At 47.2% G+C, this 23,434-nt stretch overlaps 10 protein-coding genes across 10 annotated transcripts; 5 read left to right on the top strand and 5 right to left on the bottom strand.

The window, feature by feature from the left end:
- Nucleotides 1-175: 175 nt before the first annotated feature.
- DUG3 (glutamine amidotransferase subunit) lies at nucleotides 176-1,480 on the bottom strand (the record flags this gene model as incomplete). Its single annotated transcript, XM_049249372.1, has 4 exons — nucleotides 176-480; nucleotides 540-1,269; nucleotides 1,323-1,418; nucleotides 1,466-1,480. The coding sequence occupies 4 exons, from the start codon at nucleotides 1,478-1,480 to the stop codon at nucleotides 176-178; spliced, it is 1,146 nt and encodes a 381-aa protein (XP_049111566.1).
- A 576-nt stretch (nucleotides 1,481-2,056) lies between these two features.
- On the top strand, nucleotides 2,057-4,952 carry msp1 (mitochondrial dynamin GTPase Msp1; the record flags this gene model as incomplete). The annotated part of the gene is made up of 3 exons (XM_049249371.1): nucleotides 2,057-2,369; nucleotides 2,434-4,455; nucleotides 4,516-4,952. The coding sequence occupies 3 exons, from the start codon at nucleotides 2,057-2,059 to the stop codon at nucleotides 4,950-4,952; spliced, it is 2,772 nt and encodes a 923-aa protein (XP_049111565.1).
- A 1,666-nt stretch (nucleotides 4,953-6,618) lies between these two features.
- GCV3 (glycine cleavage system H-protein subunit) lies at nucleotides 6,619-7,290 on the top strand (the record flags this gene model as incomplete). Its single annotated transcript, XM_049249370.1, has 3 exons — nucleotides 6,619-6,766; nucleotides 6,852-6,914; nucleotides 6,971-7,290. The coding sequence occupies 3 exons, from the start codon at nucleotides 6,619-6,621 to the stop codon at nucleotides 7,288-7,290; spliced, it is 531 nt and encodes a 176-aa protein (XP_049111564.1).
- A 520-nt stretch (nucleotides 7,291-7,810) lies between these two features.
- Nucleotides 7,811-10,605, bottom strand: LOZ57_000262 (uncharacterized protein; the record flags this gene model as incomplete). The annotated part of the gene is made up of 3 exons (XM_049249369.1): nucleotides 7,811-9,600; nucleotides 9,645-10,374; nucleotides 10,426-10,605. The coding sequence occupies 3 exons, from the start codon at nucleotides 10,603-10,605 to the stop codon at nucleotides 7,811-7,813; spliced, it is 2,700 nt and encodes an 899-aa protein (XP_049111563.1).
- Nucleotides 10,606-12,425: 1,820 nt separating this feature from the next.
- On the bottom strand, nucleotides 12,426-14,825 carry LOZ57_000261 (uncharacterized protein; the record flags this gene model as incomplete). Its single annotated transcript, XM_049249368.1, has 1 exon — nucleotides 12,426-14,825. One exon carries the CDS (start codon nucleotides 14,823-14,825, stop codon nucleotides 12,426-12,428), a length of 2,400 nt encoding a protein of 799 aa, XP_049111562.1.
- Nucleotides 14,826-15,314: 489 nt separating this feature from the next.
- On the top strand, nucleotides 15,315-16,763 carry zrg17 (cation diffusion zinc membrane transporter Zrg17; the record flags this gene model as incomplete). Its single annotated transcript, XM_049249367.1, has 3 exons — nucleotides 15,315-15,474; nucleotides 15,539-15,636; nucleotides 15,693-16,763. The coding sequence occupies 3 exons, from the start codon at nucleotides 15,315-15,317 to the stop codon at nucleotides 16,761-16,763; spliced, it is 1,329 nt and encodes a 442-aa protein (XP_049111561.1).
- Nucleotides 16,764-17,485: 722 nt separating this feature from the next.
- On the bottom strand, nucleotides 17,486-17,875 carry LOZ57_000259 (uncharacterized protein; the record flags this gene model as incomplete). Its single annotated transcript, XM_049249366.1, has 2 exons — nucleotides 17,486-17,748; nucleotides 17,839-17,875. 2 exons carry the CDS (start codon nucleotides 17,873-17,875, stop codon nucleotides 17,486-17,488), a joined length of 300 nt encoding a protein of 99 aa, XP_049111560.1.
- Nucleotides 17,876-18,219: 344 nt separating this feature from the next.
- On the top strand, nucleotides 18,220-20,484 carry LOZ57_000258 (uncharacterized protein; the record flags this gene model as incomplete). The annotated part of the gene is made up of 2 exons (XM_049249365.1): nucleotides 18,220-18,423; nucleotides 18,493-20,484. The coding sequence occupies 2 exons, from the start codon at nucleotides 18,220-18,222 to the stop codon at nucleotides 20,482-20,484; spliced, it is 2,196 nt and encodes a 731-aa protein (XP_049111559.1).
- A 388-nt stretch (nucleotides 20,485-20,872) lies between these two features.
- LOZ57_000257 (uncharacterized protein) lies at nucleotides 20,873-21,689 on the bottom strand (the record flags this gene model as incomplete). Its single annotated transcript, XM_049249364.1, has 2 exons — nucleotides 20,873-21,183; nucleotides 21,248-21,689. 2 exons carry the CDS (start codon nucleotides 21,687-21,689, stop codon nucleotides 20,873-20,875), a joined length of 753 nt encoding a protein of 250 aa, XP_049111558.1.
- An 889-nt stretch (nucleotides 21,690-22,578) lies between these two features.
- LOZ57_000256 (uncharacterized protein) lies at nucleotides 22,579-23,376 on the top strand (the record flags this gene model as incomplete). The annotated part of the gene is made up of 2 exons (XM_049249363.1): nucleotides 22,579-23,133; nucleotides 23,191-23,376. 2 exons carry the CDS (start codon nucleotides 22,579-22,581, stop codon nucleotides 23,374-23,376), a joined length of 741 nt encoding a protein of 246 aa, XP_049111557.1.
- Between the last annotated feature and the right edge of the window lie 58 nt (nucleotides 23,377-23,434).

Here is a 23,434-nt window from a genome sequence, read left to right as displayed (position 1 = left end):
CATGATTATCAGCCAGAACACCGATACAAACAAAGCAAATGCAACGCCTGCTCTTCCTGGCATCTGAAATCAGACAACTTCCCGACACCAAGCTTGAAAAGGAAAAGACGCCACCTGCAAAAGGCGAGTATTCTCTGAGAGTCAATCCATGCCTGCTTCGTAAACTAAGCGAGAATCAAAGACTGGCTTGCGCCATTTTCTTCTTCAAAAGATAGAGCTTGCGGAGCTCGTTTGTTCTCTGATGCCCGTTGACCTGTTCTTCGATAGGGGTCGTGGATTCAGATGTGTTTGGGGATCCTGTTTCATCAGGCACAACCGTTGTTCCGGGTGCCTTACTGACGAGACCCTTGGAGACCGCAAAACCAGCAGAGCGGTCATGATTTGGGTCTTCATCATAAAATTCATCCATGATGGGATGAATTAAGACGGTTTGTTTGTGAATTGTGAGCATGGAATTTGTTGGTACGGTGACCCAATTATCTATAATTAGATGGTTAGCTAAGAGCATTCAATCTGTGAAGGTGGGTTGCTCTGCTCACGTCTTTCAAAGGTTAAAGGCTCACTCGCAACGAGAACAATATCGGCTCCTTTATCGTGTCTCTCCATCTTAAAATGTCCTTTGGTTTTCCCCTCCTTCCATTTTGTTCCGGATGAGAAGTACAAACTTGCTGCTTCGTCAGTCTTGCTACTCACATAGCGTGTGCAGACTACGGTGTGCCCATCAGTGACTGCGAAATTGAGAAGACTTCTCGTCTCCAAATCAGTCAATCTACCCGCCTCTGGAATATTGGCAATCATATCGTTGATTCTTTTGATTGTTTTTTCCATGACTGTGCGTAGCAAAACATGTCCAAATCCTTCCTCTGGTGCTGCACTTGGGTCAACCCCTTCTCGTGCCATCAGATCTAAGAACAAGGCGAATGCCCATTCACTATCTGTACCTCCTTTGACGCCCAAGTACCACTTGTCCGCAAGGGAGTCTGCTAGAGTCCGCTTTATATATTTCCATCCTCCCAAATTTCCATTATGCATCCACATGAGGGTGTTATGTTGGAATGGATGGCAATTGTTATCTGCCAACGCGCCTTCGGTTGTGGCTCGTACATGTGCAAAAACTAAGGAAGAGCAGGTTTTCGATGCTATTCGCTCGAGATTCTCGCAATTCCAAGCAGGGAGAGTGGACGTAAATATACAAGGGTCACCGCCGAGTTTGGGGTCTGTGTAGAAGCCTACGCCAAACCCATCGCCATTTACAGGGCGGCGGGTGTCCTGAAGACAGTTAGACTCTATTGAAGACATGACAATCTAGCAAGGAGATTTACCAATCTGAGTCGGGAATCATATGACTGTGTAAGAATGGAATGGGACGGCTCCGTGATGAGTTTGCTCAAGAGAATGTCATTTCTACCTTTGTATACCTACTCTTTGTTAGTGACTATTAATAGCAGCTTTTCGAGTGACATACTAGAAAGCGGCACATCGCGAACAAAGGTAGCGAGCTCGGTATGCGATGCAAAATATAGATCTGGATGAGACGAGTGGGAGGTTTGGTGTCATTGAATCTGGGAGCAGATTATAAGAGAAGATGATAGCAAATAATTAATGATTGATTAAGGCTAAATGACAATTGTATTAATGCAGCGTGAGTCTGATATAGTTGAGCTGTCAGAACACAATAAGCTGGACTGTGCAAGATGAAACAAGTTCCTTGGATGCCGCAAAACACTTCAGATGAGGGAGATTAGCAGCCTCCAGCTACAGGTATATATTTCCCCCTTAGTATCCCTGTCTGTCGCCTCGGCGTAAGTATTAGTGACTCTTCTTTGGCTTGCAGAATCAGAGCTTCGAATGTCGTGATGCGGCTCCTGCCACATGATCGGTGCTGGCCTAAGAATGCTGAGTCAGAGAGTTAACTATCTCCTGGGTAAGTTAAGGCGGCGAGTCGTTCTGCCATCATACCTCGAGCGCTTGAGATAATACCAATAATAAAAACAGCTCTCGGCTGATGCGCGTCCTACTCACTTACTGATTATCGAACCCATATGAGAAGAAAACCATGAGTGGGAGACTGCTCTCCCGCAGCTCTGCGCTGCTATCCCGGAGAAGCTCTTTAATCACCCGTCAAATCCACCATACAGGCGGTGTTCAATCCGGGGGGCTTTTACGTTCTCCAGGCAATGGATACTACTTACGCGCTCGTCTTCCGCCCTTGCCCGTCGGGCAAAACTGGATTCACCATGTGCCCGCTGTCCGGACGATATCGTTTGCAAGGATCATCCCGAAGCTGGCTATGAAACTGGTGAGGGTGCCCGCGATGTTTGGAGGAGCAATGATTGCGGGGTTGGCGTATTTGCAGTACCAAGCTGCTCGTGGGTCATTTCTTTGCCATAGATTACCTACGGATTTTTGGCTGACGTTTGTTTGTTCTATTAGAGGCGGGTAATTATGCCCTAGACATCTTCAAATCCGCGGGAGAGACAGCGAGCGGAATCGCTTCAAGCGCCCTTCAGGGTGTACAGGGAGTGGCAGATCAGACCAAGAGAGGATGGACAAGGACAACGGAGCAACTTGAGCTCCCTGAATGGGCACAGAAAATACTACGACTTGAAGAGTATGCCTCGACGTCGGGTGGGTCTTCGGGTTCCGGTGGAAGCGGCGGATCCCCAAAGAAGAGCAGAACTGGTGCGGCTGGAGTAGCAGGTGCAGCGGCTGGAACTGCTTTAGAATACGATTCAACAGATGATGAGGTTGCAGAAGGGCAACGCGTAGTTGACGAACAGATGATGACACTAACAAGAAAAATGATTGAGATCAGAAATATGCTTCAACGTGTTGGGCAATCCACTTCTCTCACTCTCCCATCGATCGTTGTTATCGGTTCACAGTCTTCGGGGAAAAGCTCGGTTTTAGAGGCTATTGTTGGACATGAGTTCTTGCCAAAGGGATTGAACATGGTTACTAGACGGCCAATTGAACTAACCTTAGTGAATACGCCAAACTCCCAAGCAGAGTATGGTGAATTCCCGGCTTTACGTCTTGGAAAAATTACGGATTTCAGTGTTATACAACGCACTCTCACTGAATTAAACATGGGCGTACCGGAGAAGGACTGCGTTGCAGATGATCCGATTCAGCTCTCAATATATTCGCCCCATGTTCCGGATTTATCTTTGATCGATTTACCAGGCTATATTCAAGTTGCTGGCCGTGATCAACCACCAGAACTGAAACAGAAGATCTCTGACCTTTGTGACAAGTATATTCAAGCACCCAATATTATACTAGCCATATCTGCAGCCGATGTTGATCTTGCAAATTCAACTGCTTTACGTGCTAGTCGACGTGTTGATCCCCGTGGAGAACGTACGATTGGCGTGATTACCAAAATGGACCTGGTTGACGCCGACAGAGGCGTCAGTATGCTGATGGATAAGAAGTATCCCCTCCGTTTGGGATATGTGGGGATTGTGTCCCGAATTCCCCCCACCACTGGGCTATTTTCAAGAGGAGCCGGAAATATAACAAATGCAATCGCCAAAAACGAATCAGCTTACTTTAACAGCCACCAACAATTTGGGCCCCAAAGCGAAGTTTCAGTTGGAACTACAACATTGCGAAAGAAATTGATGCGCGTATTGGAGCAAACTATGGCATCAAATTTGGCTAGCACCCGAGATGCTGTGTCGCAAGAGCTGGAAGAAGCTACATACGAATTCAAAGTCCAATATAATGATCGCCCACTCAGCGCCGAGTCATATCTTGCAGAAAGCCTGGATAGCTTCAAGCATTCGTTTAAGGAGCTTACTGAAAATTTTGGCCGCCCGCAAGTTCGAGAAATGTTAAAAGCCCATCTTGACCAACGTGTCATGGATATTCTCGCCCAACGGTACTGGAACAGACCTATTGATGACCTATCCCCGCCTCTTCTCGATCTAGACCCCCTATCAGAGCTTCCAAAAGCTGATGCAGAGTCCTTGTATTGGCATCGAAAACTAGATGCCTCCTCGTCAGCCCTAACAAAATTAGGGATTGGACGATTAGCTACTACAGTCGTAGCAAACGCATTACAAAATCAAGTTGACGATCTTATAGCCTTATCCACCTTCGCCACTCACCCCTTTGCGCAGAAATCTATTGCAGATGCCGCCACGAGCATTTTGAATGATCGTTTTTTCAGCACAAGTGACCAAGTCGAAAACTGTATCAAACCATACAAGTACGAAATTGAAATAGACGATGTTGAATGGGCTAAAGGTAGGGAGAACATTAGTAGGACATTAAAGGAGGAGCTCAAAGCCTGCCAATCTTCTCTGAAACACGTTGAGGATACCGTAGGAAAACGCAAGCTTAAGGATGTTGTGACATTTGTGGACAAAGTACGAAGGGGCGATATTCAAATCGAGGGCGATGGCAGCGGAGGAGCCGGGGGCTTTAGTGCTGCCTTGATACAACAAGGTTCGTTGTACCATATGCCTACTTTGTTTGCTATGATTATGAGTTAACCTATACTGGCAGGTCGAGAGGGAGCCTTTCTTCGTGATAGAGCGGATATCATCAAAATGCGACTCCTTGCCCTGCGTTCCAAGCAATGCGCCTCGAAAAAAAATAAATACCATTGCCCTGAAATATTTCTTGATGTCGTTGCGGACAAACTCACCGCTACAGCTGTCCTTTTCCTAAACGTGGAACTTCTCTCTGAGTTTTATTATCATTTCCCGCGTGAGCTTGACTCCAGACTTGGCCGCCATCTATCTGACGCAGAAGTCGAGCGATTCGCACGGGAGGATCCCCGTATTCGTCGACATCTTGACATAATTCAAAAGAAAGAGATGCTGGAGTTAGTACTGCAAAAGATAGAGAGCTTAAGACAATTAGAGGGGAGGAGTAAGTCGAATTCCCAGCAACGAAATATCAATTCAAAAGAACGAGGCAAGGGATGGCGTCTTTTTTGAACTATGCACATGCCTTTGTTCTTTTTCAGCACTCTCTTGATCGGCAAATTTTCCCCAGAAATTCGGTGTCTTCGTCCCCTTTCTTTCTTTGGCTTTCCTCACACTATATACCAGGACATGTTGGATTTGGGTTGGCGTACTTGGTTTGATCACTGACTTGTATTCATACCCTTCATGGGTTGGGGGACTGCCTCTGACAGGCTTTTGCTTTTGTTGATGATGGTTTTCATCATGAATTGTTGACACGCCGTTTCCTTTTATATTTTGGATTATAGACTCTAAAATAATAGCAAGATTACATGGTCCTTATGTGATGGGAATCTGCATCGTCCAATTATAGTTTTAGTACAATGATATGATAAGTTTTGAACTGCATGTGGCAGACTTTTTCTATAATACACGGCCCATCGCGGACCAGCACTTATATGGGAGCATGAAAGAGGAAAACAGCCCGCTTTAGACCAAAATCAATACCCTCGTAACGCCAATGTTCACCAAATACAACGTTTGCAGGCGGAATTATCCTTCCCAATGTCATAATTCGATCTTGTTCTCGACTGTCCCACGAACGACCTTGAATGCCGAGATAGGATAAACGCCACCCTTCGAACCATAATGCTACAGCCCTAGATGCTGTCCTGTAACCTCGTTCGATCATTCCATTCGATCTTTCCTTTAATATCATTTATCTCGTGGAGTTTCGTGCCGAGTTTCACTACTGAGAATCGAATCATTCGCGGATCCAAACCCAACGTGCGACGAACTTCTTGCTGCACAGGCCCAGAACTATCAAAGCGCATTATGAAATGATAACCCGTTGTTTGGCGGGCTTGGTGCTTGGTGGTCGGATGCGGGAGGCGGAAGGTACCCCAGTTAGTGAACCCGCGAACGACACCGCCAGCTCGGAGCACTTGGAGGCCGGCGGTTCGTGCAATTCTAAGGCAAGTAGCGAGGATTAGTCGAGTTCAAGCAATAGTCTTCATTTAATGAAAGGGTACAGAGTGAATGTGCAGGCATGCTTCGGAGCTTACTCCTTCACTTCATTAATACTGCCCGGGCGGACCTGCGGAGACGCTTAGCAAGCTACTATAACCAAAGTTGGGGGTATATGGGAGCGTACAACTGCAATTAGTTCGTATAGCATGTCTACAGTCGGGGTTGAAGAGCTGTCCTGTGCAAGTCGATGTTGATGGCCAAGATCGAGAAAAGACGGATTGATAGTGTATTTAATTATTTTGATTGTGGTATTGAGACTGTTTATGTATTTTACAATGCTGAGAAGGACTTATTAATCAGAGTGACTGCAACACATTCCGAGGTACCCAAAGCTCTCGATAGCAGTATCAGCATTACCGGCCGTGCGCAGCTACAAAAAGCGGGCGAAATACTGCGATGGGCATAAATAACGACAGAATGCGCTGCCAGACAGCTTTCTCTGCCGTGTAGACCATCTGCCGCCACGCGCCCTTGCGTTGTGGCCGCCGCTGAGTTTCCCGTCGGAGAATCGAAGTCTGGACTGATTCTCGTCCGAACATCGTCGACACCCGCCAACTCTCAAACTCGCTTGTATCCCGCACATCCCTGCGCCCGCGCAAACTCCCATTGCTGTTCTAAAAAGCTGTTTTTATAGCCGCTGCTCTTCTACACGTTCAATTGCATTGCGAGAATGTCTGCCGCTGCCCGAATCGTCAATCCCTTGCGGGTTGCTTTTGCTGCGGCCCCCAAGGTTCGAGTGTGCTCATCACCCCTCCGCTACACCGTGCCCTCGAAAGCTGCCTGGAATACCAGACGAGGCTTTGCGCAGTCTGCCTTCTGTACGTGCTGAGTATGCTCCGTGGGTGTTTTGTTGCACAGTTCGCCCAACCAAAGTGCGTCGCAAACTGACCCAATTGGCCCCAGTGCAAGCAAAGAAGTACACCGAACAGCACGAATGGGTTGAGCTGTCCGCAGATAACACGACAGGTATGGTCTCTCTGATCCTCTAGTAAGAAATTCCGACGTCTAACCGTGCTTCTCAGCGTCCATCGGCATCACCGAATACGCCGCCAAGGCCCTTGGAGACGTTGTTTTCGTCGAACTTCCTGCCATTGACTCTGAGATCAACGCTGGAGAGACCATTGGTGCCGTGGAATCTGTCAAATCCGCTTCAGATATCATGTCGCCCGTCTCCGGCACTGTTGTCGACACAAACACTGCTCTGGAGGACAAGCCAAAAATCGTCAACGAGTCCCCCGAGGCCGATGGTTGGTTCGTGAAGATCAAGGTTACGGACCAGAGCGAATTGGAAGGTTTGATGGACGAGGCTGCTTACCGTGCTTCGCTAGAGGAAGAAGAGTAGTCAACCTCTCCCCTTGCTACTAAATCCTTTACCGCGCGGAATATAACTGCGTCAGTTTTCCGCATGCTTTAATATAATCTGATCTTCCAAAACCTACTACGAGCCGAAGCAATAAAGACAAAAACGGTGAGGCCAGTTGTGCTGTTTGACTTTAACATGTGCGTTCCGCCTATATCTGTACTGTATATACACCAAAATTCTTCAACAGACACTTTCGATCAAACAGTATTCAGACTTGCTGGTCTATCACAATGTTTTTCGTGGATGTAAGCTGTGCTTTGTACTGATTAGATCTATGCATGTACCGATACCGCTACCCCATAGTGTAATGAGCCTAGTCTTGAGATATTCATTCAATAGATATCTTCACTCCACATCCAACCATGAACAGCTTCCGTGGATAATTCGGTATGACAGTAGTATTATTATCACGATGTTTGATCTAGCAATACCTTTTACGCACACTTAAGATGATAAGATCCAGCCCCCGTTGCAATGATAGAAACTTAACCCTGTTGAATCACTGATTAGCCGTCATATTTGTACCACCTACATATTCAATGCCAAAGGATGACGACTTGAATACATTCCAGTCATTATTTTTACCTTGCTCTCCATGATACCTTAGTGCTTTTACTGACATTGTGAATTTCCCTTCTGGAGCGAAATCTCCAGAAGCTAGATTTCCAAAAACCGGGATAGGAATTATTATTCCAGGTGGAAACGGCCCAAATGGCTCGTTACCTCCTAACTTACCATTGAATCCCTCTATTGGCTTCTCCGGGATAATCTCAGCTACTATTTCGCGTGTGTAAAAATCAAGGCCAACCATCATGATGGGTAAGTCGAAGTCTTCGATGTCTGTGATATTGTTTCGGGGGAATTTAAAGGTGCGCCCAGGTGCAGCCTTCTTGCTAATATCGTCTGTAGTGGCTAGGTACGTAGATCGGTTATTGAAGCATTCAATTGTCTTTAAGTCAGACGGCGACCCCAAGTAGGAGACGGAGAATTCAGGGCCATCATCTTCTTTAACAAGGATATGGCCACTGTAAATGGGCACTCTTTGGTTGGCTAAATTGCGTGGAAGTATGAAATAAGCGATGAATCCAAGAGTCGTTCTTGCGGGAACCTTAATCCTTGGTGGGAACGTGAGCACACGGGCACTAGCTGCCTCGAGCTCAGGGAGTGTTCCCCGTTCCAGGAGATTTGAAAAGACAGTGTATACGCTATGCGATGGTTTGTGAGAGATTGAATACCACTTCGCCTGGCGCCCGGTATTGCGGAGAGTAATCAGGGCTGTATCATCATATCTTCCCTTGATTTTTATGTGTGATGGCGAAAGGAGAGTTTCAGAATGTACAGCGGAGAATGCATTGATAAGGCCACCACCTTGTTGGATGGGAGGCGCAAGGGTATTGTCAGTTGATTGCCCATTGCTGAAATTTAGTAAGTTTGCCGTTGTAGTCAACGCCCGAATAATATATTTGGGGTCTATTTTTTTGTTATTTTGCTTCAGAAGAGCAGCAACACCTGCTGCATATGGAGCCGCACCCCCTGCGTGAGACAGAACACCATAGATACCCTCTCTCTTTGGTAGCGTTGAAAGCACATTCGTACCCGGTGCGGCAACAATAGGAGTTGAATCAAGTTCTAATGTTGGCCCCCAAGAGCTCCATATATCAACTAAGCCTCCAACCTTGTTTGGAGTTTCACGGTATCGAAATTCTGGCTTGTTTGGGTCTGTAAATGTGAGTGTTGCCTTCATCCCGCTCAAAAAGTTTCTCTGCCATTCGTCGCCCTGCTGGCGATTTACAATCCCAAGTCCAAGTATAGCTTTAGCGTCATTATCTTTTTTGGCTGCAACGGACGGAAAGATCTCGCCACGGTCATGCAGCATAATATGTTTCACACCAAGGCCAACAGCACTAAGCATAGTAGCTAAACAAAATGGTACCAGAGCAACATGTTCTTTCAGATCGGGAATTTCTTCAGTAAATTCAGGACAATTTGTCAGACTGTATGGGTCCTGAAAGTCCATTGTATAGTTCCAGGTCCACAAAGACCGACGTTGGGTGAGGGGCAGATTAGTGGGTTCATATTCAAAGGCTTCACTTTTGCTGTTCACAACTGAGTAATTGCCAATAAAATGGAACATGGGTTTGACTGAGTTTTCAACAGTAGCAACAGAGATGACGCCCAGGGCACTGGCTGGGCTGTTTGCCTGGAACGGCGGACCGCCAACTTCACCACTAACAGCAATACAAACAACACCAGAATCAACAATACTAGACACAACACGTCCAAGAGGGTCTGGTAACAACAATTAGCACAAGATGTTAAATGGAAAAATTCACACGAAAACTTGCCATTGTGGACGCCACTGTATGAGCCAAATGACAGAGAAATAACATCTGCACCATCATCGTAGGCTTTTAAGTATGCACTGATGACAATGTCTTCCGATGTCCACAGGAAACAATCAAAGATGCGGTACATGCCAAGGGTGGCATCCGGAGCGACACCAGGGGCATTGAGTGCACCAGGGTTGGCAGCAACAATCCCCGAAACCCAGGTGCCATGAAATCCACACGAGTCGTAAGGATCAGCATCCGGTTGAGGGCGTCCGATTATCGCGTTATCACCCACAAAATCGTAGCCCTTAGCAACTTTGAACCCTGGACCAAAGCCGCCACCAAGGTCTGGATGCTTGTAGTCCACGCCAGTGTCTAAAATAGCGACAAACATCCCTTTTCCGGTCATTCCCTTTGCATGAAGCTTATCAACTCCAGTCATTGCATGCGTTGACCATGCTTTTCCAGATTCACGTTTTGGTAACTTTGATGATCTAAGTTTTGCTCCAGGGGGAAGTTTTGAGTGTAATTGCCCTGGATCCCGTTGAATAAGTCGCAATGGCCAGACATTTTTTACTTGGTTTGTGGCCATTATTTTTGCCATTGCACTCTGTTGATCTCCATTATCATTGATAACAAAGGAAGAACCACGAAAATATTTATGGTTGAAGTCGAAGCGGTGTTTAGCAGGGAAACCTGCACCGCCGAGTGCGGTAGAAAAGGCTGAGAATTGCTTCGAAATGTTAAAAATGTCGAAATTAACCACTGTGAATTATTAAAATACCTTTGCATTGTCATGGTATTCAACCAAATAGCCTCCTTGAAGGAAATTCGCCTTCGGGTTTTGGATAAATGGCGTATTGTCTCTTCCCTGGAATAAAAAAGTGTCCACAGGAGCTCTTGCGGAGTGCACAGGTAATGTGTACAAAATAGTCGCAAGCACAAGCAGTAGTAAGAAGTCCATGCTGACAAATTTTGCGGATATCAATGACCAGGCAAACGTAAGAGCAGAAAGATCGCGGCTATCCCGTTATATAGCCACCCATCAAGCTGGAGCGCTTGACGTGTGTATGTTGCAGAAATAGGAGATTCTCAGCCTCAAAAAAAAGTCACTTCTTGGGATTATGTGACAGCCCATCAGCACCCTGCCTATTGTTGCATTTAACGCTGTGCCTCCAGCATATAAAATATGCTAAAGGGGGGACTCGTCCAATTGAGAGACAAGTCTATCCACATGGTAGCATTGTGCTATTGAATTCAGCCCGCAGAATCCGGAAAAACGCACTGAGAGCTCGACACGACGAGAGCTGACCCCTTGTCACTAACCCCCTGTCAGTGACAACATCAATTTGTGTATATTTATGCCGTACTAATGCGAGCAAGGGGGACATACGTCTCGGAAAGAGAAACATTTTGGGAACCGTACAGAGTAATTTACCTTCGAATTGAACATCGGGACATCGCGGCGACTCCATTGTGTTTATACTCAGGCGAGCTAGTGAAGAGAGGAGGATGAAAGCAATTCCGTCCCCAGCAGCAGCTATCAACGATTCAGAGGAAGCAATTTGCTCTGAACGACAAATCCTTTAACTTTCTAAGGGGTTCATTCATGGTGCAAGTATCCAAAGTTGAGGTCTATGGATAATTTGAGAGATATCAAGCCTCTTGCTTCTTCCCCGACCCACAAAGAAAGGGTACACGAAGTATTATGAGCTGTCTTGGAATCTCAGCCATACCTTATCAACCCATAACCACTACGCCAAGTGGAAAGGAAAAGGCGTCGCCATTTCCGGAATACTCCATAGCAACTAGTAGCAAAATGGTATGCAGATACGGACTATAACACTTCTTTAACCTTTCGCATTGCCAACTCAGCCACGGCAAACACCAGGAACGGTATGTACACTGCACTTACATAAATGCAGATATTTATGTAGATAGTTATGTACCGAGCTCCGTGGAACGGGTTCGATCTGTCTTCAGTAAAATTTCGACGGCCGTTTGTTAATACCGTCAAACTACGAAGTACACAGAGCTCGTCCGTTCCCGTTATTAAATAATCCAGAATCTTTGAGTGCTGGAATGCCCATAGCATCAAGCAACAGCACCATAAACGGTCTAGTGAAATGAGAATCAAGTCGCCTTTTCTGTTTTGGCGGTGTGTTTGAGGTAGTATTTGCTCTCGTCACTCGGGGCCAGCCGCCCTGCCGTTAACATGGCATACACATATCAATGCACGCAATCCATGAGATGTTAAAAGAATAAATGACGGAAGCTATTTCGGACAAGGATTGGACCGTGGAGGCTCTCCCATGTCTGGAGTTTAGGTGGTTTAGAATCGGCCGTATCTAAATTAGAAACACCCTGGATATTTCGAGCCAAGGAGTCCCAGAAGATGTCAATTGTGCGCCTATGGCTCAAGTAACTACGAATGTATCGTAAATGCCGTTATATACGTGATATCCGTTGGCTTAGGAGTAGAAATTTTCAACGGCCACCTGGGAGCTTCTAGGTGCCATGAAATGGCTGTGATGAAAGGGCATCATTTCATATCGGCTGTAGAAGAGGATTTGCATAGAATTTGAAAGTCACAAAATACCGGATGCTGAGACGACACTTCATGTTCAGTGACCCATGGGTAGGTATTCTCTGCGACGAGAATATAGTAGGAGGCTTACATCCACGAAAGACAAGGGAGATTTTTCACAAAAACTCCCACAGCTATGTATATTTGTATACATTCCCAATAATAAAATCTTGCGATGAAATATCGTAAAATACTGCCTAGATCGGTGGGATCGTTTCGCGGCAGATAGGGCATTGCAATCTGAGTCTCATCCAAGTCTCCAAACATGAGCTATGGAAAATATGGCGGCACGGAGTGACCATATAGGAACGTCTGGCCAGGATGTTGGTGGCATTTTCTGCTACACTGGTTCCAGCCCCATTTCCGGGTGTTGAAGTAATAGAAACTTCTATGTCCTGCATGCAAATGGCACAGTCGAACACCTTTTTCTTTCGATCTTTGCTGCCTGGTTTATCCTCTTCTTTGGAAGTTACTAGAACATCGCGCTGCTCGGCCCTAAGTGAGCTGACAGGGAGGGTATCTCCTGACTCTAAATCCTCGCCCGACCCCGAGGCGGATGCATCCCGTAAGATTGGATGATAGTCATATGCTGGCGGAAGCCAGCTCTTCGGAATGAAAAACCTCGGACCCAAGATATTTTGGCTAACGAGCAACCAATGCTGGATCCAAACCCATGATACGTAAATGGTTATCTCAGTGGAGCTTAATGTTACCATCAAGACATTTCGTGGAAAGAGATAGATGTATATGAAGGGGAAAACACGGAGAATGCTTTCTCCAACGACAAACTCCCATTGAAATGCCTTCCGACAGTTTCGCATGATATTTCGATATATCTGGGGTGACCAGAAGGAAAGGTAGATAAAGGAAATCATATTGGCGTACATTGCGGCGAGTCGAGTAGGCCAAAAAGCCGCCCAGGATGAAAGCAGAAACAAGGTAGGGAGCATAACGTAAAAGCGAGTATACATTGCCCCTGCACTAACTCCGCCCTCGATGGTCTGGAAAGTGTTCAGCGGAGTGCCATTGACAGGCATATCCTGATCTGGAGGAAGAGTAATTGGCGTTGCGCCTGTGTCCCGTGGTTCGGGGACAGTCGCCGGCATGGGCAGGGAGGAAGGAGGCGACGATGAAGAGGAGCTGGTTGTCCTACGTTCAGGCTCCTGAGTTGTCCATATTTCAATTTGAAACTTCATACCCAGAAAGCTGATAGAAAATAAGGCCAGAAAGGAGGTGGCTACCAACAATAGCCATGAAGCTTCGGACCACAGCTTCACAAGTACAAATGATATAAAAAGGTAGTCTCCAGTAGACATCATTGCTATGGTAAAAAAGCTTACTCGACTTCGGGTGGATGGTGTGGACGACTCCTTCATCTGGCGCATTAATAAATGAATCTGAAGTATGAAAGTACCGGCAACAATAACGATGAATCTCTTGGCATATTTGGAGTGCTCCTCTCGCTTCAAGCCAGATATATAGAGCCTATCACTAGGCGCATATGCAGGAGATCCTTTAGATTCTAGGACAAAGCCGCAGTCAGGTGAAAACATTGAAGCAGACATCAGCATTGGCGGTGCGTCGGGGATTGGAGTCCCCTTGGGAAACCGTAGTTCACTCTCAATTGTACCTATCATAGATTCCTGGGCTACCTCATTATTGATAATGACCGGATGTTGTTGGAGGTACACAACGTATTCACACTTCGGGGAGGGAAAAGGTAGCTTGTCAGCAGGATGAGATAACGAGGCCCAAGGTAGGTACCGCTCCTGTAGAGCTTTATCTTCTCCCAGGGAATTAAGAAGAGACCTATTAAGTAGCTGGCGCGAAACTTCAAAGCTGTCTCTTGATAGAGTCATGTGAGGCAACGCCATTAGTCCGGCAAATTTGTCACTGGAGGTCGTCAGCACCATTGCCCCGGTGGCTTCAAAGTGCAGCCCAAACACTGTCATAGCCCATGTTTCTCCGAGGGAGTCGTTCATTTCAACCATTATATGTGCCTCGATTTCGCGAACCGGTACGCCATTGACACTCATGGCTTCGCCAACCTCGGCCCGTTCGTGGAAGTCAATCACCAGCCGGCCCTCATCTGTGGTGACATTATGACCAAATTCACGCACAAAAAGAGGGTATTTTTTCGCAATAGAGGTCATATTCAGGTGTGGGCGATTCGCTGACTCTGGTTCTTTCCATCTTACCCAGTCCCCTCGCACTCTGCCGGTTACATTTCGGTATACAGGAAGGGTCAAATTCGTGAGACTAGAGTCGGGCGATAAGGAGTTCAAAGGCCCCAAGGCTAAAATCCCTAAAGACTGAAGGATAGATTGAAGCTGTTCCCTAGCTCTGTGCTGCACTTCGGGCAACAGGCCCCAGGCGAAGCCATCTTCTTTCGTTAGCCCCGTAAGCGGCAGCCAACGTTCGTTTTGGCTGTCAAAGTCGCCATAGTTCGAAGAGTTGAGGAATGACAGAGCTTGTTGCTCCTCATCTATTTTCTTCTGGAGCTCCTCTTTTGTTAATGGAGCTTGTGGGTGCGGATCTGGGGTGGTGAAGAGGAAGAAGAGCAACACGAGAAAGAGAACGGCACGACGGCTATCCATGTACGGCCACCTGCAAGACAGTGGGGGCCTTGTCTTCCAGTTTCAGGGTCAGTAATATCCATGCCCAGCATAAGGTAGAACTGGAGGTAATGGAGTCGAAAGCGTTCGTGGGTGTGACAGGATCGGCCAATGTGCCGGCAGACTAGTAAGTTAGTTAGTACTAACTAACTAACTAACTTAACTGTACTAGGTAGTTAGTTAGTTAGTGAATTAGTTAACTAGTTAGCTAACTAACTAACTAACAGAGTGGTTAGGTTAGTTAGTTAGTTAACTAGTTAGTGAAGAGCCAAATATGCTTTGTTTCGAGAAACGATCATAAAGCTATTATTTACAACGGCTGGGCGATTGCAGGACAGGCAGTGCCCTGCAAGATGCTCTTGTGAATACAATTTTTCTGCCTTGATAATGCCTGTTGCTTCAGCTGGATGATTTTACGCTTGCCTTCCGAAGTATACAAAAGCTTCCAGCCCCGGCCTGGCTGTCGCCAACATGGCTTCAAATCTCCCCATCCCAGCCCCTCCGCGCACACCGACCCCTCCTCCAGAGGATGCGGGAATGACTTCAGGTGGCTCTTCATATGCCAGTCCGATGCAGTCTGCTTTTGATTTTAATTCTCTCTCCCCAATGGTTGACACCTTTGCCTCGGGAGGTATGGCTCTAACTTCTGCGCAACGAATGAGGGACTCTGCGACTGATACAGCGCGCTCCCTTAGATCCTTCTCGGAACCCGCATAAAATATCGGGCCAGGATGCAACAAGCCCTTTTAATTTTCGCCCGACTGCTCTTGCAAAAGGCCCAGTCGCCAAATCGGTGCGTTGTTATTTATACCTTTACCTATCCTCGAACGATGCTGACAGACGCTGTAGGGGGTCGGACAGCGGCGCGGACATAAATATAAGCACAGCAGCATATCCCATCAATTTTTCCTAGAACCACCGCCCAGAGCACCGCTTGCTCTTCCCAATTCACTGCCGATTCCGACTCTAAAAGAATGCCGTGGCAGTATGTCCAGAGAGCAGAGGGTTCGATTTTGGTGGAGTCTTTGTCATATAACGATCGCTGGATATACACTCTGGAGTGCACACGGCTCTATGGCGATGACAGGGCTTTCTCATCTTCTACTTTTCGACTCCTTGGGGGCGATGCTCTGCGTGGCCGTCGATGTGCTTGGAAATTTTGAAGTTTGGAAACGATCCACTGTCCGCCATCCTTTCGGCCTTGAACGAGCAGAGGTAGTAGCTGGCTTTGCGCTGTCCGTTCTACTATTTTTCATGGGTGGGGATCTTATCTCGCATGCCATGACCCATGTTCTAGAGGAGTCGGGCCCAGAGGCGCATCGATCTCATTCGCACGAACGTGTTTCTTCTGGGAGTATCGACATTACGGCACTTCTTGCTATTGCAGCCACTCTTATTTCTGCGATTGGTCTCAAAAACCACGCGAGAATTGGCAAAGCAATGCGTTTCGCATATATTTCCTCCTTACCATCTGTACTCAGCAATCCATCCCATTTTCTCACCCTTTCTTGCTCTTTTCTCCTTATCTTGCTTCCCCTTCTATCAATCACAATCTATGTTTGGATGGACAGGGCCTTTGCACTGGTTGTTGCCATTTCAATGTGTGTTTTGGGGATCCGTCTTGTGACCACTCTCGGATCCATGCTTTTGATGTCATATTCTGGACCTGGAGTCTCCGCCGTGATGCAAGATATTGTTTCCCATCCATCTGTCTCAGGAGTTGAAGAAGCGAAGTTCTGGCAAGTGCACTATGGTCTCTGTATGGCAAATCTCAAACTGAGAGTCATCGGAACAGAAGATAGTTTGGTAAAACTGCGGGAACGTATTACCAGTATGGTCAAAGAGCGGCTTGGTGGTGGATATGGAACTGGAGCTCAAAAATGGGAGGTTTCCATACAATTCAATGTTGAACAGCTATGACAAGTTTCGCAGTTTTGGTTGGATTTTTTGAAAAACCGGCAGGCCTGAACAGCAGAATATGATACCCCAGCAGAGTTTATTATATGCTTACTATATTATATCTAAAATCTTTACATCAATACAAACTATGTCACCATGGGCATAATTCTACCTTCTCTGAGCACAAAATGTTACTACAAGGTGAAGTCGCGTCCAAGAAAAAAGAGTGCAAGGTGCATAGTGAATCCAGTATTACGGACGTTCCAAAGCAGTTGATGAATAAAAACAGTCGTTAAGGAAAACGGTGTCAGAACTTGACGAGGACGAGTATTCCTACAAGCTGAAAGAGGCGCTAGTTTCAGTAAGAGCAATTAGTTTAAGAAGAAATTTACCCCAGCTGCAAATTCTTGACAGCTGGAGAACTGGGGCAATAAGAAATACATGTCAAAAAAAATTGATGTGTACTGAGTGTGTATAAGTATTTAATGTGCATTCTGAGGCACCCATGGCAAGTTCAGGGAAGTCACAACTGAACATACGGGGCAAAAATGGTCCTTTATTGTATGATTACGAACAGAGAAATGGCCTCAACCTGCCCTTACTCCCTTTTTAGCAAGAATATATTCGTGTTATCCTCATCGTTATTGCGTTTTCAAGCCCCAACTTCCGGCCGTTGTAGACTATCGGGTGTGATTAAATGCCTGATAATACCACCTTGCCGGAAGCAGGCTCTAGATCAATATTCACGACGTGCTTGCCAGCAGTCCACCCTCTTCTACCTTGCTCAAGCCGACCTCGGCCGCTTCTCTTTCGGCTCTTCGCCGTCGCTTTTCCAATAGCATCTCTTTTCTGTCTGCAAGCATCTTCAATTGTCGCGATTCAACACCCTCCAGCCAGTATCCAAAGCTTCCGCCAACGGTAGCAAAGAGGGGATATACCCATAAGGATTCTCTGTTGAAAAATGGGCGCATTTCGATACCGAGTTGCCAGAGACGGACGGCAATGCCTTTGAAGGGAATCAGAGTTGGGATCACAGGGAGCTGGCTAAAGATAAAAAGGGATGGAAGATAAAATTCATGGAAGGAATAATACATACCGAACCCGCTCCAAAAGAGCACTTTATGCACAGGCATGGTGGGAGAGCAGGTTGTTATGAAGGTATGTATGAATGTATGGAGCACAAAGTAGGCTGCGCAGAGGATCAAGTCAAATATGCAAAATATAAACGGCGTTGTACAGTTTTTAGCCGCGTATTATGGTATAAATGCTTCTTTTTCTTCCCACAAGAGGACGCAATTGGCGTTGATATTGAAGAACCCAATCGTCGTCAACTGAAAGTCGGAAGTTGTCCTCGGATCGGATCAATGTTTTCCCTTCATCGCAACTTGACTTGGGAAGCTGAGAGAGCCATCAGATAGTTTAGGAATGCGCACGGTCTGCTTTCGTGCATTTCGACTACTCCCCTCTATAGGCAGTGATGCCTGCGTCCGAAATTGAAATGATTGGCGCGAAGCGCTCCCATGAAGAGACTGAAGATATCCATCGTAAAAAGTTCAAAGCTTCGGAGCTCCCCATCACATCTGCCCAACGCAATGCCATTGACAATCTACTATACTCTTTTAAAAAGAAGGGCGGCTTTGACAATGCGCGCAAAAAAATATGGGCTGAGTTCAACGAAAGCGTACGCAAACTGAAACAGCACCTTCGCCGGACAGCGCAGTATAAGCTAACTATCCATATACTATCCTAGGAGGCCAAGAAATCATTCATTGAATCTTTAACTCAAATGGCGGAATCAGAAATCGAACGTGACACTTCACTTTTATCCCGTGAGAGAGGCAAAGCTGCTACCCTCATTGAAGGTGCGGTGGACCGGAGCGACTTGTATAAAACAGTAGACAGGGCTATTGATAAAATATCGACTAATTACCTGGATGATATACTCGAGGTTTTGAGGAGCATTCGTCGACAGGATGCAGGCGACGAGATCGCAAACTCCGAGGAGCAGAGAGGCAATACAACAGATGAGGAGTATGGTCGTTTAGTTGAAGCAAAGAGACAGGAGAGAGAAGAGGAGAGAAGGAAAGAACTGGAGTTACAAAAAAAACTAGAGCAGGAGCGTGCTGAAGCCGAGGCAGAAGAACGCCAGAAGCAACGAGAGCTCCGGAGACAACAGAAGGAGGCTGAGAGGAAAGAGCGAGAGGAGCGCGAAGAACGGCGTCGTTCTGAGCGTGAAAAGCGCCGTGAAGAAGAGAGAAAGATGGAAGAACAGCGAGAAAAAGAACGGGAGGAGCGGAGACGGCGGAGACGCGAAGAGGAGGAAAAGGAATATCGCGAAAGGAGACGTGAGGAACGAGAGAGAGAAAGAGAATGGGAAAAGGAAGATGATCGATGGCGCGACAGTGACCGTTGTAGAGATCGGGATAAAAAACACGACTTGGATGCAAAGGACACTAAACCCCCTCCAAAGGCCCCTACACCAGCACCCGTCGATGAAAAGGCATTGGAGGACGAGGCTCTAGAGCTTCTATTGAAAGAAGGCAAAGAACTCGCTGCCAAGTCTCGACAGCGGCCTGAGTTCGATTTTGAAAAAGCAGAGGAGTTGGAAGCGCAGAATCAGGCAGCAATGGTAAACCAGGCACAGCCCAAATCTAACACTTCCGTTCGTTCAAAAGTAGACAAAGAGTCAGATAGACCAAAGAATGATGGCTTCGAAGACCGTTACGACCAGTATCGTACAAAACGGCGGGACGAGTCAAGAAATGGATCACGGACTAGGAGGTCGTCACGCTATGAAGACCCCCGGTATCGTGATAGGGATTTGGAAAGGCGAGATTCGGAGAGAAGAGATCGTGATCGTGAGATGGACCTCTATCGACCAACTCGCGATAGGATTGACAGGGACGATCGGTCTGAGACACATCGCAGGAGCCGTGCTCACAGCGGCTCGTCGGCTAGAGATCGTGATAGGGAGCGGGATAAGGGACCCGATGGCTATCGACCTCGCGACCGGGACATTGAGCGGGATCGAGATCGAGAAAGAGAAAAGGTTGGTGGGGACGCATATAGACCTCTCGAAAAGGAACGGGAAAGAGAACGAGATATAGATAAAGACCGCGAGTGGGAGTGGGATCGAGATCGTGAGCGAGATAGGGCAAGAGACCGTAACAGAGACCGTGACCGTGATAGGGATAGGGGTAGAGATCAAGAGAGAGACCGAGGTCGAGATCGAGACCGATCAGGCGGAAAAGATAGAGATAGGGGTTGGAATAGGGACAGAGACAGGGACCACATTGACCGTAACTACCGCCCTCGAGCCTATTCACCCTCACGATCGCGATCACGATCCCGACGTCGAAGATCAAAATCACGGATTCGATCTCGATCTCCGCTACACAAAAGCCGGGGGGAAAGAGATCGATCAGAATCCCGCAGACGACACTCTCGCCGATCTAGGTCTCGCGACCAACTTGATATCGATCGTTACGTACCACCGACCTCGACAAGGAGTCGCTCACCCAAAAGGCGAGCGCGATCTCCGGAGAGAGATACTCGTCGTGACAGATCGCGTGACCGAAATGGAGACAGAGACTGGGATAGAGATAGAGATCGTGATGACAGGGGTAGGATTGACCGTTATATTCCCGGCGGAGGCCCCGTTGGTGAGAGCACAGCCTCCGCGCAAGCATCAAGTATGGATAAAGACGATCGAAAGAGCAGACGCCAGAGTCGAAGCAGATAACTAAACTAGGCGTTTAGTCGTGGCCATTCTCGCTATGGTAAAATTGGTTTTCAGGTCTATGCATTGATTGGCGCTCGCTTTGGATTCATTACTACAGGATTATAGTGTAGGGTATTCTTGATTGCCCCTCTGAAAACGTTTTTTTTTCTTCAAAGTCAAGACGAATGTGGTTATCTCTTTAGCAGATTGGATTATCAGTTTGCTAACCATGGTTGTATATTATGGCGTATATTTGTATATGTATGCAATTCCTTTCTTCAAGGCATGAAATAGCAGGTGATATATATAGACATATTCATTGACACCGTAAAGACATAATTCTATCGCACCATCATACTCACATAGACAAAGAATATAGATAAGACGCTTAATAAAAAAGGGAGGCTGTCTATTCGTTGATGCTGCCACAACATGGATTTTCGAGTGGTAAGCCATCAACGCCTTTATTTATGCTTTTATTCTCACATTGTCTCTTCTTTTGTGCAGCTTGTATGGCAGCTTCAAAGCCATCGTGTTCGTCATGTCGTTTATAATAGTACGTTTTAGTTGACAAAGGGCGTAATTCGGGCGACAGACGCTCGATGATAGTGTCACCAAGGATGCGGATAGATTTTTCATTCCTGCCCGCTTTGTTCCAGACGGAAACAAGATGGGTCTTGAAACGAACAGAAGAGGATACGCCTAATACATGGTCGTGCTCTAGAGGAATTTAAATTAGAAGCAATTTCGGCGAGTGAAAACTGGCAATGTATGCACGACTTACCTCCTTGAACGGCGGCTTGTAACTCATTTGCCATACAAAGGATGGCCAATTCATGAAAAAATGCCTGACTCTTAGCTTTTGGAACCTGGAACGTCCAGCAGCCGCCCTTCATGTTCTCAGGGTCTTCCCATATGGGCTTGGTTCCCTTCCGAAAAATATGCACCGAATCTCGTAACTTGACTTTATCCCAGGGGTAGTTGTTATAAATGCGGTAGAATATCCCAATGTCAGCAACATCTCCGTGTAAAAGGTATAGTCTGTCGTCGTAATTGGTAGAGTCCATGTGTTTCTCATACCAGACAACCCATCTATACTGAAACGGAAGAGGACGTAGCTTCCCAATGATGTTCTGGTGGAGGGTTTTGCGGGTCGAGGGAGAAGTTGTGTGGTTATCATGAGAACCCGGGTCTGCAGTTGCTGGCCTGGGAGGTTGGCTACTCATGCTGAACAGAGACATCGGTTCTTCAATCGAGAATGACAGGGCAGTATTTTGCTTGCTGAACGAGGCGCCCTGCTAGAAATCGGCTACCGCATGAAGTAATGGGTTCCTATAAAAAGTAACGATGTCTTTACTGGATTACTCGTTAAAGAGCGTGGGCGGACTAGTCTTTTGCCGCTTGTGTATGCACTGATATGATACTCAGAGACGTTAGCTCTTGGGTCGTAGGTAGAGCTGCAAGGACGTTCTGAAGGGGATATTTTACTAAAGCAACAATGGCACTGGATGAGGACTTCAGATATGCTGAAAGCATGAGCAGTAAGTGGAAGACCGAAAAGCACCTGGCGGTAGGCAGTGCATCGTTTGAGCCGGCGTATCACCAGAGATGGCTGTACTCACACTAGCGATACCGGAGGCCAAATTTAATCCAGGAGAAGAACAGGGGCATATCAATGGAGCTTACCTGAGAGAGATACTGCGTGACCCTAAGCCCGGCAGCAGTTCGCAAGAACAGATTGGAGCAGTCTGCCAAAGGGCTAACCACTGGGAGGATCATCGCCTGGCTGACAGCGGGCATATGTATGTATGTACCTGAATACGGGGCCACGCACGGCTAGCCGCCGTGGTGTAGCCCTGGGCGGCGTCGTTGGTCGTGATGTTTCATCGAAGGTTTGATCGCCTGCCACGTGATGGCCACGTTTCACATTGGCGGGCAATAGGCAGCGCCGCGTTGCAGGACGGGTTGCGCGGCGAGACAGTTGAATGACAGGACGGCCACGGTTCCATCGTTCGGCCCTGGGTGGAGCGAGCCGCACGGCCTGAAAGCTTAACCGTGCCTCACTTCAATCCTACAGTGCGGCCATTCGTGCTTGTGATCCAACTCGATACAAGAATGCCCGGCGAGTCAAGAAAGCGTGTTTGCGCGTCTCGCCTTCAGACGCATCCCGGCTCTCCACCAAAGAAATCAAGGCTTGACTTAGCTTCGACTAGCCAAACTGCAGGCCAAGCTACTGACAAAAACACGTCCGAGGACGAATCCACAACCCCATCTCATGAACCAGCTGTTTCGAGCTCCTCCTCGTCAATAACCTCCCCCGCACCGTCTGAAGCCAGTGATAGCGATGACGATGACGATGACGATGACCCGCCTGATATCGTCTCATTGAACCACAGTCCACCCCAATCCTCTTCCGGCGAAGATGAGGATAGCGAAGTCGAAGGCAATATCATAACAATTACACAGCCCAAGCCACAAATACGACGTATACCCGCCTCCGAATTGTCATCGCGTCTTTCGGCGTTCCTGCCCGTGCTCAAAGCTGCCAATGAAGACCTTGAAAGAGATATTGTTGCAGGGAAATTGATCAGGGCAGAAATTCATGACGAGGGCGAGAGCGTCAATGAAGAGACTGGTGGCAAACAACCAGAAAGCCAGTACATTGAAATGGTACGTCTTAGTCGACCTTCCCCCCTGGATATCTCAGCTGAACTCGCTATGTTTTAGAACCTTGGCCTAGGAGTCCTTGAGCAGAACCAAGATCAAGTCTCCGAAACAAGCAGTGACGAGGCCTCTACCCCGATAGAGAACGAGGGTGGCCAGGCGCGTCCCGAAAAGGATACTAACGTTCTGGATAAATTGATGGGAAGCAAGTCTAAAGTCAAAAAGCCCGTGATTCATGAGATGGACTAGCTCGGGCCCTGTTTCCCTTTCTGAAAGTCGCCATAGAATTCGATTCCGGATAACTAGG

The sequence above is a fragment of the Ophidiomyces ophidiicola genome (genome assembly GCF_022830035.1).
Source record: "Ophidiomyces ophidiicola strain CBS 122913 chromosome Unknown scaffold_1, whole genome shotgun sequence".
Taxonomy (NCBI): domain Eukaryota; kingdom Fungi; phylum Ascomycota; class Eurotiomycetes; order Onygenales; family Onygenaceae; genus Ophidiomyces; species Ophidiomyces ophidiicola.
The sequence above is the reverse complement of the archived record's forward strand: the minus strand, read 5'-3'. Positions and strand labels throughout refer to the sequence as shown.